Source organism: Thalassophryne amazonica, chromosome 16 (genome assembly GCF_902500255.1).
Source record: "Thalassophryne amazonica chromosome 16, fThaAma1.1, whole genome shotgun sequence".
NCBI lineage: Eukaryota > Metazoa > Chordata > Actinopteri > Batrachoidiformes > Batrachoididae > Thalassophryne > Thalassophryne amazonica.
Window position 1 is genome coordinate 64,373,536 of NC_047118.1, and position 17,153 is coordinate 64,390,688.

At 42.7% G+C, this 17,153-nt stretch overlaps 1 protein-coding gene across 2 annotated transcripts in view; it reads right to left on the reverse strand.

Moving 5' to 3' along the window:
- The window catches only part of LOC117528620 (axin-2-like), a 510,972-nt gene that overhangs the window by 26,885 nt on the left and 466,934 nt on the right, over positions 1-17,153 (reverse strand). Inside the window, exons 1-3 of one of the 2 annotated variants that reach the window (XM_034191242.1) lie at positions 7,464-7,617; positions 5,779-6,694; positions 539-670 (exon numbers count right to left, since the gene is read on the reverse strand). In XM_034191242.1, the coding sequence (XP_034047133.1) occupies positions 539-670; positions 5,779-6,575 (929 nt within the window). In that variant the 5' untranslated portion in view covers positions 6,576-6,694; positions 7,464-7,617. Of the gene's footprint in view, positions 1-538; positions 671-5,778; positions 6,695-7,463; positions 7,618-17,153 lie in introns of those variants that run through there. The other variant, XM_034191241.1, reaches the window with a different exon arrangement.

The window sequence follows — 17,153 nt, forward strand, 5'->3', positions numbered from 1 at the left end:
GAACAAGCACCAGAGAAGAACCGGGTTAGTGGACCTATGGGTTGCATGAGTTTGAGACCCCTGACACAAAAAGATGACCTCAGCGTTCCCGGCCTTGAGCTGTGCACCACAATGATGGCACGGCACCTTGTCACTCAAGTGACACGTGAACACATTAAGTAATCCCCACAGGAATGAGGGACACGGCACGTACACAGATAAGCACAAAGCTCACGTGCACAGCAACCCAATGCACAGCAACCTTTACGTACAAGCACTTGATAGATCTGTGTTATAAGTTTGCAGATTGTCTGCATATTCCTTGGGGCAAATCCCTAATTATTCAGGGCCATAAAACAATCCATTAAGATGTTCCACCTGCAGAAACCCAATTTGGAGTTGGACAGAAGTCCAAATTCTCAAGAATACACCTTGGGGGGGGGGGGGGGTTTTGGGCTGACACCTGATATATTTTTAAATTTCCACACCACCTCATTTCACATTCTTGGAATGCCAGTCGGTGCTGGCATTCACTCACGTTTGCTTAGTGTACACTTACACGCTGCTGTCAGTCATAGACATGGAGTCGTCTGTCAAGGCGTCACTGGACACCTCGCTGTCATTGGTGCTGCTGACAGGAGCGAAGGAGCCCGCATGGCAGGAGCTAAAGGCGTCTGCTCTCTTGTACGACCTGCAGAGGTTACACAAACACTTCGGCTTAAAATGAACTCAAGATAATGACATAACATCAAACAGGAGGATAACTTTTCAGTTTCTGCACCCTGAATGCAGGTTTGTGATTTAACACCTGGATTATTATTACCAGCCAATCTGGGGACTTTTTCTCACCCATAAATTAAAGTGAGGCCTAAAACAAAAACCCTGGTAAGACTTCCACTTTAACAAAACCATGAAAAAGACGAGAGAAAGACCCTACAAAAGGAATGTCAGCTATTGTTGTGGAACAAATTTTTTTTATCAACTCATGACCTCAAAGTCACAACGTCCAAACAGTTTAAAAAATTGTAAAAAAAAAAAAAAAAAAAAAAAAAATCCATCCATCTATTTACTATACCCACTTACTCCAAGTAATGGTCATGAGGGGGAGGGCGCTGGAGCCTATGCCAGCAGTCATAGGGCGTGAGGTGGGGTACACCCTGGACAGGACTAAAAATTATACAAAAATGTGAACTAAAATTTGATTTTCAAAAGTTATGCTTAAAAAAAAACAAAAAAACAACAGATAACACTTTGCCCAAACTGTCCATTCTCTACATAAAACAATAATCCTCTGCTCTTATTTTGATGTTAAATAGTTTCTTGGTCTGGGATGTTGTGGGTTTTACTCTTCGGTTCCTCCTCTGTACCGATAACGACAAGTGCACTCAGTACAATGTACACTTCTATCATACCAAATTCAAACCAAATTCCAACCCTTAGTCCACTCTAGTGGATGACCCCTATGCAAACATAGATATCTGTCTACCAGATATGTCACAATACACAAAAATGTAGATCATCATCTGTACTTGGATATGTTTTTAATGGTTGACCTGTGATTCTGATCCTGAGCTTCTATCTTGAGCACTCATCATGTTCCTGACCTGTGAATCTGATCTTTGTTCTTGATCACTCAGCTTTGATCCTGATCTTCACTCCTGATTACAGATTTTTGTTCATAATGTGGAACTTTAATCCTGATTTCTAGTCTTTGATCATTTTCCTGACTTTTAATCCTGATTGCTGGTCTTAACCTTACCACTAACCTTTTGATCCTGACCACTAAACACTGAAACTTAAAAAAATAAAAAAAAATAAAATTCCTGGATCTGATTTGAATCACCATCAAAAATGTAATGATTTTTTTTTTTTTTTTTTTGGTTTGGCCCATGTCCCACCCCTTCACTGAGTTTCATTCAAAATCAGTTCATTAAGTTTTTGCGTAATCATACCAACACACAGATGTGGGTGAAAACACAAGCTGCTTGTCAGAGGTAACAAAGGCAAATAAATAAATAAACAGATAAAACAATTTGCTAACCAGATGTTTTGTGTTTTGTTTTGTTTTTTTGTAACACAAATCTGATTGTGCCCACATGGATCTAGTTCTGTTTTAACCTTTTCTTCGTGTCCCCGCCATTTCGGTACGACTGCTGTCAACCTCAGTCACAAAAGACAACAACATGCGCATCAGCTAATCAGAAGACAACATTGTGAAGTTTCAATGCAGTAAACAATTTAGGTTTGACTCTGAAATGGTAATTTTTGTGTCACATCACATCCGTCATAGTAAAGTTCCTGTCACATTTACACAGAAAACCTAACTGCTGCGAGATTTAACCATCAAACCAACATCGACTAGACGAGACAAACTCTGATTTTCTACTCCAACGATTCTTCAAAAGTCCAGGATTTCTCATTTTCCCCACATCGCCCGTTCACACTCAGTCTTTCCTCAGCATTCAGCTCCCACTGTCAATATGTTCCTACCCTGGTACAGGAGGAGAAAAATGGGGGGAGTGACCAAAAAAAAGAAGTAAAGAGCGGAAGCATGAGAGTATGTTAGAGATGGAAAGAAAGGGGGCTCCTCATGACGGGAGAAACAGACCCAGCATGACTAAAGCCGGAGGCCCCCGGCTCTAGGCTGACCTTCAGCAAAGAGTCAGGTATTTAACACAGCTGGCTTTGCATTCTTCCCTCTCTCACCCCCTCATTTATCCTCCCTCCCTTTCTTTCATGAGGTGCATTTCCTCCACCCCTCCCGTCTGAATCCTTTCAGTTCTCCATCCCCTCACTCGTCCCCATCAGTGAGTTTTCAAAACCCAGAGGAAGGAATGCCGGACAAAATCAGGAGAAGTGGGATGGAGAAGCAGGAGAGAAAGTTTGGGGGTGTTGACTCTCAGCTAAAGCTGTGATTGGTTTCTTTCCTCTTTTCTTTCTTTTTTTTTTAAGAGAATCTGAGTTGAGATTAGAAGATGTGAGCAGAGAAAAGAAGAAATCCACGTTGTTAACCTGTAGAGTAACAAGAACACAAAACTTGCAAAATGCACAAAAACAGGGAGCTGGAAGATAACAGTTGGTCCAGTATGACATTCATCAAAACAGCTTCACAACTGAAGGCAACTTTGAGCTTTGCTACAATCTGAAATACGTCCAAGCAGCAAGTCCCAAACATATATTGCACATTCATATCTAATTCTTTTTTAAATCAGTAATGTGTTAAATACTCGTATTCTTAAGACTCAACAATTCATCATTAGTCTATGAAATGGCAGAAAAAAGTGGAAAAGCCAAATCATGTCAAACCAGATCAATCAGTCTACGCCCTCCAGGTGGTCAACAGGATAACCCAAAAACAATAAACGCCATCATCTTGCAACTCAACAAATTAAACAGACATAAAACAAGGACACATTCCTTAAAATCTCATGAAATTTTGATACATCAGATTGATGCAAAACCAGCTTTGCTTTGCCGTTGCAATATCCCATCGACCCCCACGATGGACTGGCGGCCTGTCAAAGGTGTACCCCACTTCTCATCCAATGACTGCTGGGATAGGCTTCAGCACCCCTGTGACCCTTACTTGGAGTAAATGGGTATTTTAAAAAAAATGGATGAATGAATATCCCAAAGACGTGTCTGCCATCTGCTGGATGTTTAGTGGATGATGGATTGATGATGGATTAGGAACAGATGCGGTTGTGCACAGAAACATCCAAAATCAGAGAAATAAACATTATTTTATGATCGGTTTCACAGGGGCTACATTCTCTAAGTCAACAGAGCTGTACCTATACACAACCCTGCCAGAAGTATTTTGTATTAATTTAACCACAAAACAAAAAAAGAGTGAGGGACATGCATATAGTGACTGGGGTCCAGGAGAGAAAGACAATTTTCCCACAGAAATGTACTAAACTGGAGAAATAAACTGTTATTTTCTGACTGTTTAACAGCAGTTATGCTCTAAACCTCAAATAACCCTGCATAAAGAATTTTTTTATAAATTCAGTTACCACAGACAGTTCTTCTTTCTTTCTCTTGACATATATGTGGTTTGTCAAGTTACATGTTGCTTCAAAATGCTCTTGTTTCTTTCATACCCAAAGCCTAGGCCTGCCTATAAAGAAGACTAGACCTGCTTGTCTTCAAATTACTTATTTTGTGCAACTAACAGCAGTAAATTCAAAGATTTTCAGAGTGCTATGTGCCCTCATATTTAGCCATTTAAAAAGCAGTGCCAACAAGAGGAGCACTCAGGACAAACCGAAAAGACGACTCCAACTCAAAACCTTTGGCTATATTCTGTGCTTTAAAAAAGAAGCTTTGTGCGGATGTAGCAAGAAATATGCAAATAAAGAAAGAAATAAAGAGAGTGAATGGGAAATATCTTGGATCAGAAGTCACACACACACCCTACCCCATGTTTCATGAAAATTAGTTCATAGCTTTTTGAGTAATCCTCAACAAATGAACAAGCCAACACAACCAAGTGAAACCAAATGGCTTATAACCACTTCACCCCCCCCACACACACACAAACCTGTCTGATGTGGATTAAAACCACTTTAGTCCAGAAGTTTAAAGTCTGTTCTAAATTTATTTTATCGGCTAGTTTTGAACAATTTCAACCAGTAGAAAAAGAGCGCATATATTGGTTTCAAACCAGTTTAACACTAGTTTAAAGTTATTCAAAAGCAGTTTATCACAGCTTTCATTTCTCCACAGCAGCTTAAAATTAGACAGCCTGTCCATTTAAAACCTCTTTATCTAAACCAGAAAAGGCAAAAAAAGAGTCCTTGTTAAATGACACGTCTAAAAAGTTGGAATAGACTGATTTATTAAGACTGTACTACAACTCTTTTAAAGGTTATAGGTTTATTTCTGCCAAAGGCCTGGACCCTGTGCTAAAGGAGTTGTAGCACTGCAGTGGCATCATCTATAATTTGCTGGATGGGTCCAGAGCCAATAGACTTCTGTGAACTTTTGCTGTGGAAGACAATCCCTCATTCTGAAAAAGTATTTCAAAGCCAAGGAAATCCAGGGGAGCGCCTGGGCACAGAGAGCAAGAGAGAGACAGAGAAAGTGTATGTATGTGTGTGTTCATCATGTTGTTGGGGCAAATGTTTATGTAATCACACTTTGGGGCCTCAAGACAAAACTTTCATCACCCAAAGAGAACAGTCATAGATTTTTATGGTTATGACTTTTTTGTTTGTTTAGGGTTGGTGCTGTAGTTTTGGTAAAAGTTGGAGCAGTGGGAGGGAGCAGGAAAGCAGGAATGATGCAGTTAAGGAAACAAACAACTGACTCAGGTTGGTTGGAGGTAGAAAGTGCAATCCAAGAACACATACCTCTAATAACATCCAAACCTCCAACAACCAACTCAGGAGGGTTTTAAACTTAGGTTTGTATGACATCACAAAGCCAATTCTTGAAAAGAGATTTGAAATCAGATCTGGATCTGAATTCTTCCTTGAACCCTCTCTCAAATAAAAAATTTATCTAAATCTATTGAGTACTTTTTGAGCATCCCACAAGCTCCACTTAATCCTTCAAACCCAGGTTAGCAAAATTTGTTTTTCAAGCACAAAACCATGTAAATAAAGTACAAGATGGGCAGATTTTTAATAGGTGAGGAAACCAAAATAAGACACCTTTGCTTAAGTTCACTTTCTTAAAAGTTTAAGTGGGAAAATGGACTAAGTATGATCCTGATTCTGGACTCATGGAAAAGTTTTGGAACTACAGTCAACAACAATCAGGATCCACGTTTGTAAATCCAATCAGGCTTACCTGTATCCTCTCTCCATTATCTCCACCACCCTCATAGACACGGGGCTCCTGTGTTTCTTAGAGGAGAAACCAACCAGGGCTTTGGCTTTGAAGTCACAGCTCCACTCCTCCTCTTCATTGAGCGTGGGCAGGTATCCACACACCACCTTCAGGTCGCCCAGCCCGTTTGAGCTGACGTGGTTCGTGTTTTCTCCCCCCGTGCGCACGTACTCGAGGTAAATGTCAGAGGTCAGAAACATCTGGTAGGCGCTCTCCTCCATGTTGCTCTGGATCTCTGTCTGAGCCTGGTCGAACATGGCAGAATCGATGTGTTTTTTGATATTATCCCGGATGAAGGTTTTGGTCGCAGGTTTGAGCTGTTTGGCCACGATGCTGTGGTTTTCGATGAAGCGCTTGTAAATTGCTTTGGCGACTCTCTGCGTTTTGGGATCCTTGAGGTCCATCTGCCTGAAACCGTTACAGGCGAACCAGAAGTCCAAAGTGTCCGCGCACTTCTCCCGCTCCAGGAATGTCCTGAAAAGCAGTGCGCCGTCCTGGTCCCCGAGCAGAGAGTGCAAAGACTTGGTCCACCGGGACAGAGGAGAATCCGGGGAGGCGCTCCCCTCCGGCTCCCCGAGACCATCCTCGTTCCTCCTCGCGGAGGAGCCGGGCGGGACAGATGCGGGGGATTCCGGGGCTTTCATCGCGGAGGGTTTGCCGCGGCAGCAGGGCGCCTCGCCCTCCTCTCCCGGCACCGGGGGGCGAGGAGCATCCTCTCGGAAACTACTAACGATATGATCCGTCAGCACGCGACTCATGGCTCCGGAGCAGCAGGATAAAGGAGCCCGTGCGTGGTTAGTCTCCTCTGCGCTCCTCCTGTAATCTCCTCACTCTCTTATGTCAGCGGGGAGCTTCTCTCCGGCTGCGCGTCTCCTCTCTGAAACACAAAGTATTGATCTAATCAGATCCAGATCCACCCCGACTTCAAAGGGAGGGAGGGAGTGGGGGGAGAGCTCCTCTCTTTCAGACTTCACTAAAACACAGAGAGATCTGAGAAAATACAGCCAACTCGTCACATCTTCAATCTGGAACCAAGCCGTGCGCTCTAGGACGCAAATGAACAAACATAAAACGAACCTTTAAACTCATTTGCACTTTTTGATTTCGTAATAGAACAGAGCGACCCGAGAATACTGAATCACGCAGTGTTTTACGCACACGGACGCGGATCCATCACGGTGCGCGTCGGATCGGATCGTTTCCCATCCTGAGTTTTTTTTCCCGCAAAGTGAGACGCAGCTGATGGGAAAAAAGTGGTTCAGCTCATAAACTGGTTCAAGCCCATACATGAATTATCTGATCAGATCAGAAAAATAAAATCAGCTCCACTGTTTCAACAGCTGACACTTCACGTTGTATCGTTTAACACTATAAAACCGAATCTAACGCAGTGCGGCTCGTTCAGACCCAAAGTAACGCTGCTAGTAACTGTGTCGTTACACTTTGTGCTTCTCAAAGTGCGGGAGGAAAAAAAAATCTACTTTCAATTAAAACACGAGGAAAAGTGTGGAAAAGACGAAGAAATTAAGGATAGTTGACGGTTTTTAACGCGCAAAAAAAGAGCCGCTCGTTTCTCCGGAACGTGACTTCAAAGGCGGCACATCAAAAAGAAGCTCCGCGGGATTGAGGAGGCGCAAAAAACTTACCATCGACCCGGAGTTCGCTCCTCGATTTACTCGATATTCCACTTGTCGTTTTATCCGAAAAGGAACTCAAATAATCCACAGAAGCGGAGTCCACGCACGGTCCTTTCAGCTCGGAAAGGAAAAATACATTCGAAGGGAGCAAAGCGCAGCTTTTCTCCTCCTCCTTTTCTCCTCCTGGAGGTGACTCCTCCGACACAAACTCAAGCGCGAGCGGCTCGGGCGGCGTACTTCAAAGCGAGGAGGCGCCTCGCGGGTCCCGGAAGCTACATAACAACAAAATGGCTCAAAAAAAAAGCAGAAAACGCGCGGCCGCCGCTACCGCGCGCGCCGCGTTTAGTCCCAAAGTGTGGGACTGAAACGCAAATTGAAGCTTTTTGGATTTGTTACAGCTTCTGGGCCGGTTTTCACCAGCTTTTTTTTTTTTTTTTCCCCAGCTGCACTTTGAGGACCTTATCAAAGAAAAGAGATCTGGAGCCAAACTCCCCGAGGCTTTGGAGCGTCACAAATAACTGATCCGCCGCCCCGACGGCATCACGGGCTCGATCCCTGTGCACAAAGCATGCGCTCTTCAAAGTGCACACCTCCGCCAAAGCCTGCCAAGTTAAAGACAAGTTTTCAATAAGATGACTGATTGGGCTAGTTGTAGAGCTGCAGAAACTAGACTAAATGGTACCAATACATTTTTGTTAGTTTGGTCACATGGTTCCATGAGTCAAATAAAAAGTCATACAGTATATTTGCAGCAGATGCTGTACAGGAATGGGGATTGATAATAACAAAATGGGGGTAAAAGCGTAACGAAATGGAGCATTGACTGAAGTCTCATCTCTTGAACGCCAGATGGCGCACCTGCCCCTACTACATGTATTGAGCGCATCTCACAAAAACAAACAAACAACAACAACAAAAATCAAAAGCCAAACAATTAAATAAAAGTACTTATTTGGAGTCAGTCTGGTTCACTCTGGTCCATTTCATTAAATTTTATCCCCATTTTGTGATTATCAGTCCCCATTTTGGTTGGTCATATACCAACACAGAGCAGAGTAGCTACCTAAACTCTGTAAGTGAGATAGAGTATCTCGTCAATAGTTTTACATCCTCATTGAAGACAACTTTGGATGCTGTAGCTCCTCTGAAAAAGAGAGCTTTAAATCAGAAGTGTCTGACTCCGTGGTATAACTCACAAACTCGTAGCTTAAAGCAGATAACCCGTAAGTTGGAGAGGAAATGGCGTCTCACTAATTTAGAAGATCTTCACTTAGCCTGGAAAAAGAGTTTGTTGCTCTATAAAAAAGCCCTCCGTAAAGCTAGGACATCTTTCTACTCATCACTAATTGAAGAAAATAAGAACAACCCCAGGTTTCTCTTCAGCACTGTAGCCAGGCTGACAAAGAGTCAGAGCTCTATTGAGCTGAGTATTCCATTAACTTTAACTAGTAATGACTTCATGACTTTCTTTGCTAACACAATTTTGACTATTAGAGAAAAAATTACTCATAATCATCCCAAAGAGGTATCGTTATCTTTGGCTGCTTTCAGTGATGCCGGTATTTGGTTAGACTCTTTCTCTCCGATTGTTCTGTCTGAGTTATTTTCATTAGTTACTTCATCCAAACCATCAACATGTTTATTAGACCCCATTCCTGCCAGGCTGCTCAAGGAAGCCCTACCATTATTTAATGCTTCAATCTTAAATATGATCAACTTATCTTTGTTAGTTGGCTATGTACCACAGGCTTTTAAGGTGGCAGTAATTAAACCATTACTTAAAAAGCCATCACTTGACCCAGCTATCTTAGCTAATTATAGGCCAATCTCCAACCTTCCTTTTCTCTCAAAGATTCTTGAGAGGGTAGTTGTAAAACAGCTAACTGATCACCTGCAGAGGAATGGTCTATTTGAAGAGGTTCAGTCAGGTTTTAGAATTCATCATAGTACAGAAACAGCATTAGTGAAGGTTACAAATGATCTTCTTATGGCTTCGGACAGTGGACTTATCTCTGTGCTTGTTCTGTTGGACCTCAGTGCTGCTTTTGATACTGTTGACCATAAAATTCTATTACAGAGATTAGAGCATGTCATAGGTATTAAGGGCACTGCGCTGCGGTGGTTTGAATCATATTTGTCTAATAGATTACAGTTTGTTCATGTAAATGGGGAATCTTCTTCACGGACTAAAGTTAATTATGGAGTTCCACAAGGTTCTGTGCTAGGACCAATTTTATTCACTTTATACATGCTTCCCTTAGGCAGTATTATTAGACGGTATTGCTTAAATTTTCATTGTTACGCAGATGATACCCAGCTTTATCTATCCATAAAACCAGAGGACACACACCAATTAGCTAAACTGCAGGATTGTCTTACAGACATAAAGACATGGATGACCTCTAATTTCCTGCTTTTAAACTCAGATAAAACTGAAGTTATTGTACTTGGCCCCACAAATCTTAGAAGCATGGTCTCTAACCAGATCTTTACTCTGGATGGCATTTCCCTGACCTCTAGTAATACTGTGAGAAATCTTGGAGTCATTTTTGATCAGGATATGTCATTCAAAGCGCATATTAAACAAATATGTAGGACTGCCTTTTTGCATTTACGCAATATCTCTAAAATCAGAAAGGTCTTGTCTCAGAGTGATGCTTAAAAACTAATTCATGCATTTATTTCCTCTAGGCTGGACTATTGTAATTCATTATTATCAGGTTGTCCTAAAAGTTCCCTAAAAAGCCTTCAGTTGATTCAAAATGCTGCAGCTAGAGTACTGACGGGGACTAGCAGGAGAGAGCATATCTCACCCGTGTTGGCCTCTCTTCATTGGCTTCCTGTTAATTCTAGAATAGAATTTAAAATTCTTCTTCTTACTTATAAGGTTTTGAATAATCAGGTCCCATCTTATCTTAGGGACCTCGTAGTACCATATTACCCCATTAGAGCGCTTCGCTCTCAGACTGCAGGCTTACTTGTAGTTCCTAGGGTTTGTAAGAGTAGAATGGGAGGCAGAGCCTTCAGCTTTCAGGCTCCTCTCCTGTGGAACCAGCTCCCAATTCAGATCAGGGAGACAGATACCCTCTCTACTTTTAAGATTAGGCTTAAAACTTTCCTTTTCGCTAAGGCTTATAGTTAGGGCTGGATCAGGTGACCCTGGACTATCCCTTGGTTATGCTGCTTTAGACGTAGACTGTGGGGGGGTTCCCATGATGCACTGTTTCTTTCTCTTTTTGCTCTGTATGCATCACTCCGCATTTAATCATTAGTGATCGATCTCTGCCGCCTTCCACAGCATGTCTTTTTCCTGGTTCTTTCCCTCGGCCCCAGCCAGTCTCAGCAGAAGACTGCCCCTCCCTGAGCCTGGTTCTGCTGGAGGTTTCTTCCTGTTAAAAGGGAGTTTTTCCTTCCCACTGTAGCCAGGTGCTTGCTCACAGGGGGTCGTTTTGACCGTTGGGGTTTTTCATAATTATTGTGTGGCCTTGCCTTACAATATAAAGCGCCTTGGGGCAACTGTTTGTTGTGATTTGGCGCTATATAAAAAAAGGTTGATTGATTGATTGATTTTGCTCTATTTCGTCTATTTCGTATTTTAGTATGGGCCATACACAGGAAACCCTTGGCAGGTACCCCGTAAAATGCAGTGAATATGTTGAGAGATAGATATAGAAATAAAGTATGTACCCTTACAATGGCTAATATAATAGGGCAGCGCAGTCTCTTTTGAACGTTGCGTGATATTGGAGGATTTGAGAACTTATGGGGATAACCAGTCATGTTGTGAAGTATACACACAGCACAACTTCACACGGGAAAATGGTGTACTGTTTTATTTTCTGCTGTAATCACCGAAGCAATCGCGAAAAGTGCAGATGTTTCGGTTCCCAGTGGAGAAGAAGAGGCAAATGTGACCGGTCATGTCGGTAAGTGTTAGCCTACACAGCTAACCAGAGTAGCTACGGTGTCTCACCTGCAAAACCACCTCCACATGTTTGAGCCCTGGGTCAGAAACAAACCGCAACACGTCTACTTTCCCACCGCATTGTCTCTTTTTCTTTGCATTTTCAATTTGTTTGCATGTAATTTGCCCAAAAATTCAGAGAAAGTGCTATCTGTACCCAGAAGTTGAAAAATTACATCATATGCATCACATTTTACCCCTTTAGCGCCCACCCTCAAACAAGACTGCGCTGTCCAATTCTCCAGGTCGACGCAATGTCACTTCCAGCGAAGTGGCCAATCCAAAGTGAGAATTCGTACTTCCACAACTGGCGAGTAGGGTGTCTCTGCAGAGCTGGAGGCTGCACATTTACAGCTGCACGCTTCTTCTAATGACGTTGATTCAGAACATTAGACAGCGCCAACTAATGGCTGCACTTTTACGGCCACACTCTCAGGCCGCACGCTTCTTCCTCTCAGGAAGCAGAGAATATGTACTTCTGTGGTCCACTTTACCATCAAAGGTAAGAGTAAAGTTTGTTTTTTTAGATTAAACAATGTACAATAATCTTTTTAAATGTTTGCCCCAGCAACCCGACTCCGGATAAAGCGGAAGAAAATGGATGGATGGATGTTTACTAATAGAAGTTGTTATTACCTGGAAGTAACAGTGTTACTGAATGAACTCTTATGTTTGACCAGTATTTTTCTCAAACCAGCTGAGATTTTCTTGTCTGTCAATTGTTTCCAGTGAAGTGGACGAATTTGTCAGAAGGCTGGACACAGAATTAAAGAAAGAAGGAAGACAATTCTGGTGGTAGGTGGGGCTCACTTAAAAAGGGTATATTGGCATGAATTGTTACAAATGAAAATTATGAGGCCCATGAAAGTGAAAGATGGAGAGTTTATCGGCTATATTAATGCTGAGCCTGTTTTTGCATGCTAATGTCTGTTTCTGTGTCTGTCTCTCAGGAGGCTCTGAGATCAGTCTGAGGAGCTACTTCAGTGATGCCCACATAACTTGATGGTCTTTGGGCATTTTGGATCTGTGTGTGTGTGTGTGTGTTTAAGCTTTTATTCTGGTTTAATAATGTAAAAATAGATCTAAATATCTGCTTCCAGCATTGTCTTGTCCTGTTTATCACCTTGTTCAAGACTTTCAAACTGTCCTGTTGTAGATCGAGAGAACACAGTGACCACACCATATGATTACATTATTAATTTACCTGATTATAACATTATATTGCTACACATTTTGTCCCAATGCATTAAACTAAAGTTTTTTATTAATAAGTAATATTTTTGGGTGGAATAAACCATCCATCCATCCATTTTCTTCCGCTTTATCTGGAGTCAGGTCACGGGGGCAGCAGCTCAAGCAAAGCCGCCCAGACCTCCCGATCCACACACACCTCCCCCAGCTCCTCCGGGGAACCCCAAGGTGTTCCCAAGCCAGCCGAGAGACGTAGTCCCTCCAGCGCGTCCTGGGTCTTCCCCGGGGCTTCCTCCCGATGGGACGTGCCCAGAACATCTCTCCAGCGAGGCGTCCAGGGGGCATCTGGAAAAGATGCCCGAGCCATCTCAGCTGGCTCCTTTCGACGTGGAGGAGCAGTGGCTCGACTCCGAGCTCCTCCCGAGTGACCGAGCTCCTCACCCTATGTCTAAGGGAGCGCCCAGCCACCCTGTGGTGGAAACTCATCTCGGCCACTTGTACTCACGATCTCGTTCTTTCGGTCAGGAGCCAAATCTCATGACTATAGGTGAGGATCGGAACGTAGATCAATCGGTAAATCGAGAGCTTTGCCCCCCTACTCAGCTCTCTCTTCACCACGAAGGTCCGATACAGCGGCCGCATCACTGCAGATGCTGCACCAATCCGTCTGGGGATCTCACGCTCCATCCATCCCTCGCTCTTGAACAAGGCCCCGAGATACTTAAACTCCTCCACTTGAGGCAAGGACACTCCACCGACCTGAAGAGGGCAAAGCACTTTTTTCCGGTTGAGAACCATGGCCTCGGATTTGGAGGTGCTGATTTTGGAATAAACCTTTAAAGCTTTAACTTTAAAAAAAAAATTGGGTACATTTAACCTTTACAATTATAGGTAGGACCTGAAGTTCTACTTTTTGTGCAAAGTGCTCCTGAAAGTGGCTCTAGAGATGTACTAACTGATTTGGTTAAATTGTAAGTATATTTGGAGTGAAATTAAAAGTTGAAACTAGCAAGTCACTCTTGAATCACAGGTAGGTGGCGCAGTCTCTAAAGAAATGCTCTGAATCGACATAACAGCGTGCGGCCTGAAAGTGCAGCCGTATACGTGCAGCCGTAAATGTGCAGCCTCCGGCTCTGCAGAAACATACTATTGCGACTGGCCACTTGGTGAAAACACACTCGGCCTTTATGCGGTTCTATTGAAATCAGCTGGTTTGGTTTTGTCTCTAACTTGCTTCTATCAGCCAGCTGACAGCGATCATTGAACTGGAACGTTGAGTTTTATGGACCTGAAATGAACCATAGTACATTAAACTGATGTTATTGACGAGTCTGATCCCTTTGAAACGTGACCAAATTACATGTATTTGTATCGAGTTCAGCATTGTTTTCACCGACAAAAAATGGCCCCTAGAGGGTGCTCGGATAATGCCTGACCTTGAGAATAACTCAGAAATAATACAAGCTATCTCATCTTATAAGTTTCCAAGTTAAATGGACATATAACAAGGATAAGCTGATTACACTTGGGTGATAATATCATCTGATACAAGCCTTTCACAAATGTATCAATATCTGCATTATTTTTGCCGATATGAAAACTGTTATTTTACAAAATAAAATTAAGTATGTAAGTCCCTGCTGCTTCGCTGAGACAGCAGTTCATTTTTTAGAGTTTACTTAACTGCTTGGCCACCACCCTTAAACAATACATTTAAAAAAAACACTTTGGCTGTAGCAAATGGGGCCATTGTATAATTTGCCCAGCAGAGGACGGTCTGACAGCATTGTTTCCAATGCTGTCAAGCATGGGACCCCCATCATCCCTAGGTCATGCTACAAGAGAGAAATGCAAAGTGACCAGCTGCCATTCATTTTTAATCAGAGTTGCTGTTTTATAGTGAGCAAGGTGGGGCCAAAACAGACAAGAATTTGAATTTTATGATGATGGAAGGTGACGTGTTGGTTTGTTGTTGGTTATATTTATAGTCATTTATAACAAAGTTCATGTTTAAACTTAAAATACCATTGCCAAACGGTTTGAAAATGAAATGTGAGGAATCATTGCCAATTTTTATTCACAACTGTAAGTTATACTTGTCAGGAGAAATGTCACCCTCCAGTACATCCTTCTGGCAAACATTTGTATCTTAAAACTCAAGAACCGTAAAACTCTCAAAATCAAAATTTTTATACATTAATACTGGGAGGTCAAAGCTCTGCATACCAAGAAATGATGCATTTCTGACATTTATAAATGCTTTTTTAACCACATATAACAGTTAAATCTTCTTTTTTCGACTGCTCCCCTTAGGGGTCGCCACAGCAGATTAATCATTTCCATCTCACACTGTCCTCTGTTACTCCCTCTGTCACACCAACCACCTGCATGTCTTCTCAGCACATCCATAAACCTCTTCTTTGGCCTCCCTCTTCTCCTCCTCTCTAGTGGCTCCATCCTCAGCATCCTTCTCCCCATGTACCCCAGGGTCCCTCCTCTGTACACGTCCAAACCATCTCACTCTCGCCTCCCTGACTTTGTCTCCAAACCATCCCACCTGAGCTGTCCCTCTGATATGTTCACTTCATTCCTAATCCTGTCCATTCTTGTCACTCCCAAAGAGAGTTACAACATCTTCACCTCTGCCACCTTCAACTCTGCCTCCTGTCTTTTTGTTAGTGCCACCGTCTCTAAGCCGTGCAACATAGCTGGTCTCACTGCTGTCTTGTAAACTTTCCCCTTCACTCTTGCTGATATTCTTCAGTCACAAATCACTCCTGCCGTCTTTCTGCACCCACTCCACCCTGCCTACACTCTCTTCTTTACCTCTCTACCACACTCTCTATTACTTTGGACAGTTGACCCCAAGTATTTAAACTCATCTACTTTCACCACTACGACTCCTTGTAACTGCACTATTCCACAGGGCTCCCTCTCATTCACACACATGTACTCAGTCTTGCTCCTACTGACTTTCATTCCCCTTCTCTCCAGAGCATATCTCTACCTCTCCAAGCTAGACTCAACCTGCTCTCTACTCTCACTGCAGATCACAATGTCGTCTGCAAACATCATAGTCCATGGAGACTACTGTCTGACCTCATCTGACAACTTTTTAAATTTAATTTATTTTCCTTTATATAGCGCCAAATCACAACAGAGTTGCCTCAAGGCGCTTCACACAGATAAGGTCTAACCTTACCAACCCCCAGAGCAACAGTGGTAAGGAAAAACTCCCTCTGAGGAAGAAACCTAAAGCAGACTAGACTCAAAGGGGTGACCCTCTGCTTGGGCCATGCTACAAACATAAATTACAGAAATAATTCACAGAACAATTCACGGATGAATATACAAGAATTGCTGTTGGTGCACAGGATAGGAGGGTCGCCAACACAAACACAACTCCCATCTCTGGATGGAGCTGCACCTTAGAGAAAAAACAATCAGGCATCAGAAAGACAAAAAATACTGTATAATTTGCCAGCATTAATCAACAAGAAAAACAGAATAAAATACCAAGGTGATCGCCGGCCGCTAGCCCTAAGCTTCACTAAAAGACCCAGAATTTAGGTAAAGCTGAGGCTGCAGCCCGCTCCAATTACTAATAACACGAATTAAAAGAGTAAAAAGTGTAAAACAAAACTGTACCAGTATGCTAGCCATATGAAAGGGAAAATAAGTGCGTCTTAAGTCTGGACTTGAAAGTCTCCACAGAATCTGATTGTTTTATTGACGCAGGGAGACCATTCCACAGAACAGTGGCACGATAAGAGAAAGCTCTATGACCTGCAGACTTCTTATTCACCATAGGGACACAAAGTAGTCCTGCACCCTGAGAACGTAAAGCCTGGGCCGGTACGTAAGGTTTAATTAGGTCAGCTAGGTAGGGAGGTGCCAGTCCATGAATAATTTTATAGGTTAGCAGTAGAACCTTAAAATCTGATCTCACTGGGGCAGGAAGCCAGTGAAGGGACGCCAAAATGGGTGTAATGTGGTCAAACTTTCTGCTACATGTCAAAAGTCTGGCTGCAGCATTCTGAACCAATTGGAGAGCCCTATTGCTAGACTGTGGTAAACCAGAAAATAGAACATTGCAGTAGTCCAATCTAGAAGAGATGAACGCATGGATCGGGGTCTCAGCATCAGCCATAGACAGGATGGGACAAATCTTCGCTATACGAGGTCTGTCCAAAAAGCTAGCATGTCTAGAGAGATACTATCAAATTCTGTAAATCTAGGTAATACATCAGTAGTGGCGCCCACCTCAATAGCAGGGTGTAGTGGCTGGGTTAAGGCATGCTGGGATATGTTCAACCTAATGTCATCTGTTTTCTTCTCAAATTAATCTAGGAAATCTTGTGCTGTAAAAGGAGAGCGAGCTACAGGTGGTTGTCCATGAATAAGTGTTGCCACCGTGTCAAACAAGAACTTTGAGTTATGCTTGTTTTTGTTGATCAAATCAGAGTAATAGGTCCGCTTTGTAGCCAATAATGAATGCTTATAGTCTAAGATAGCATCACGCCACGCAAGGTGGAATACTTCTA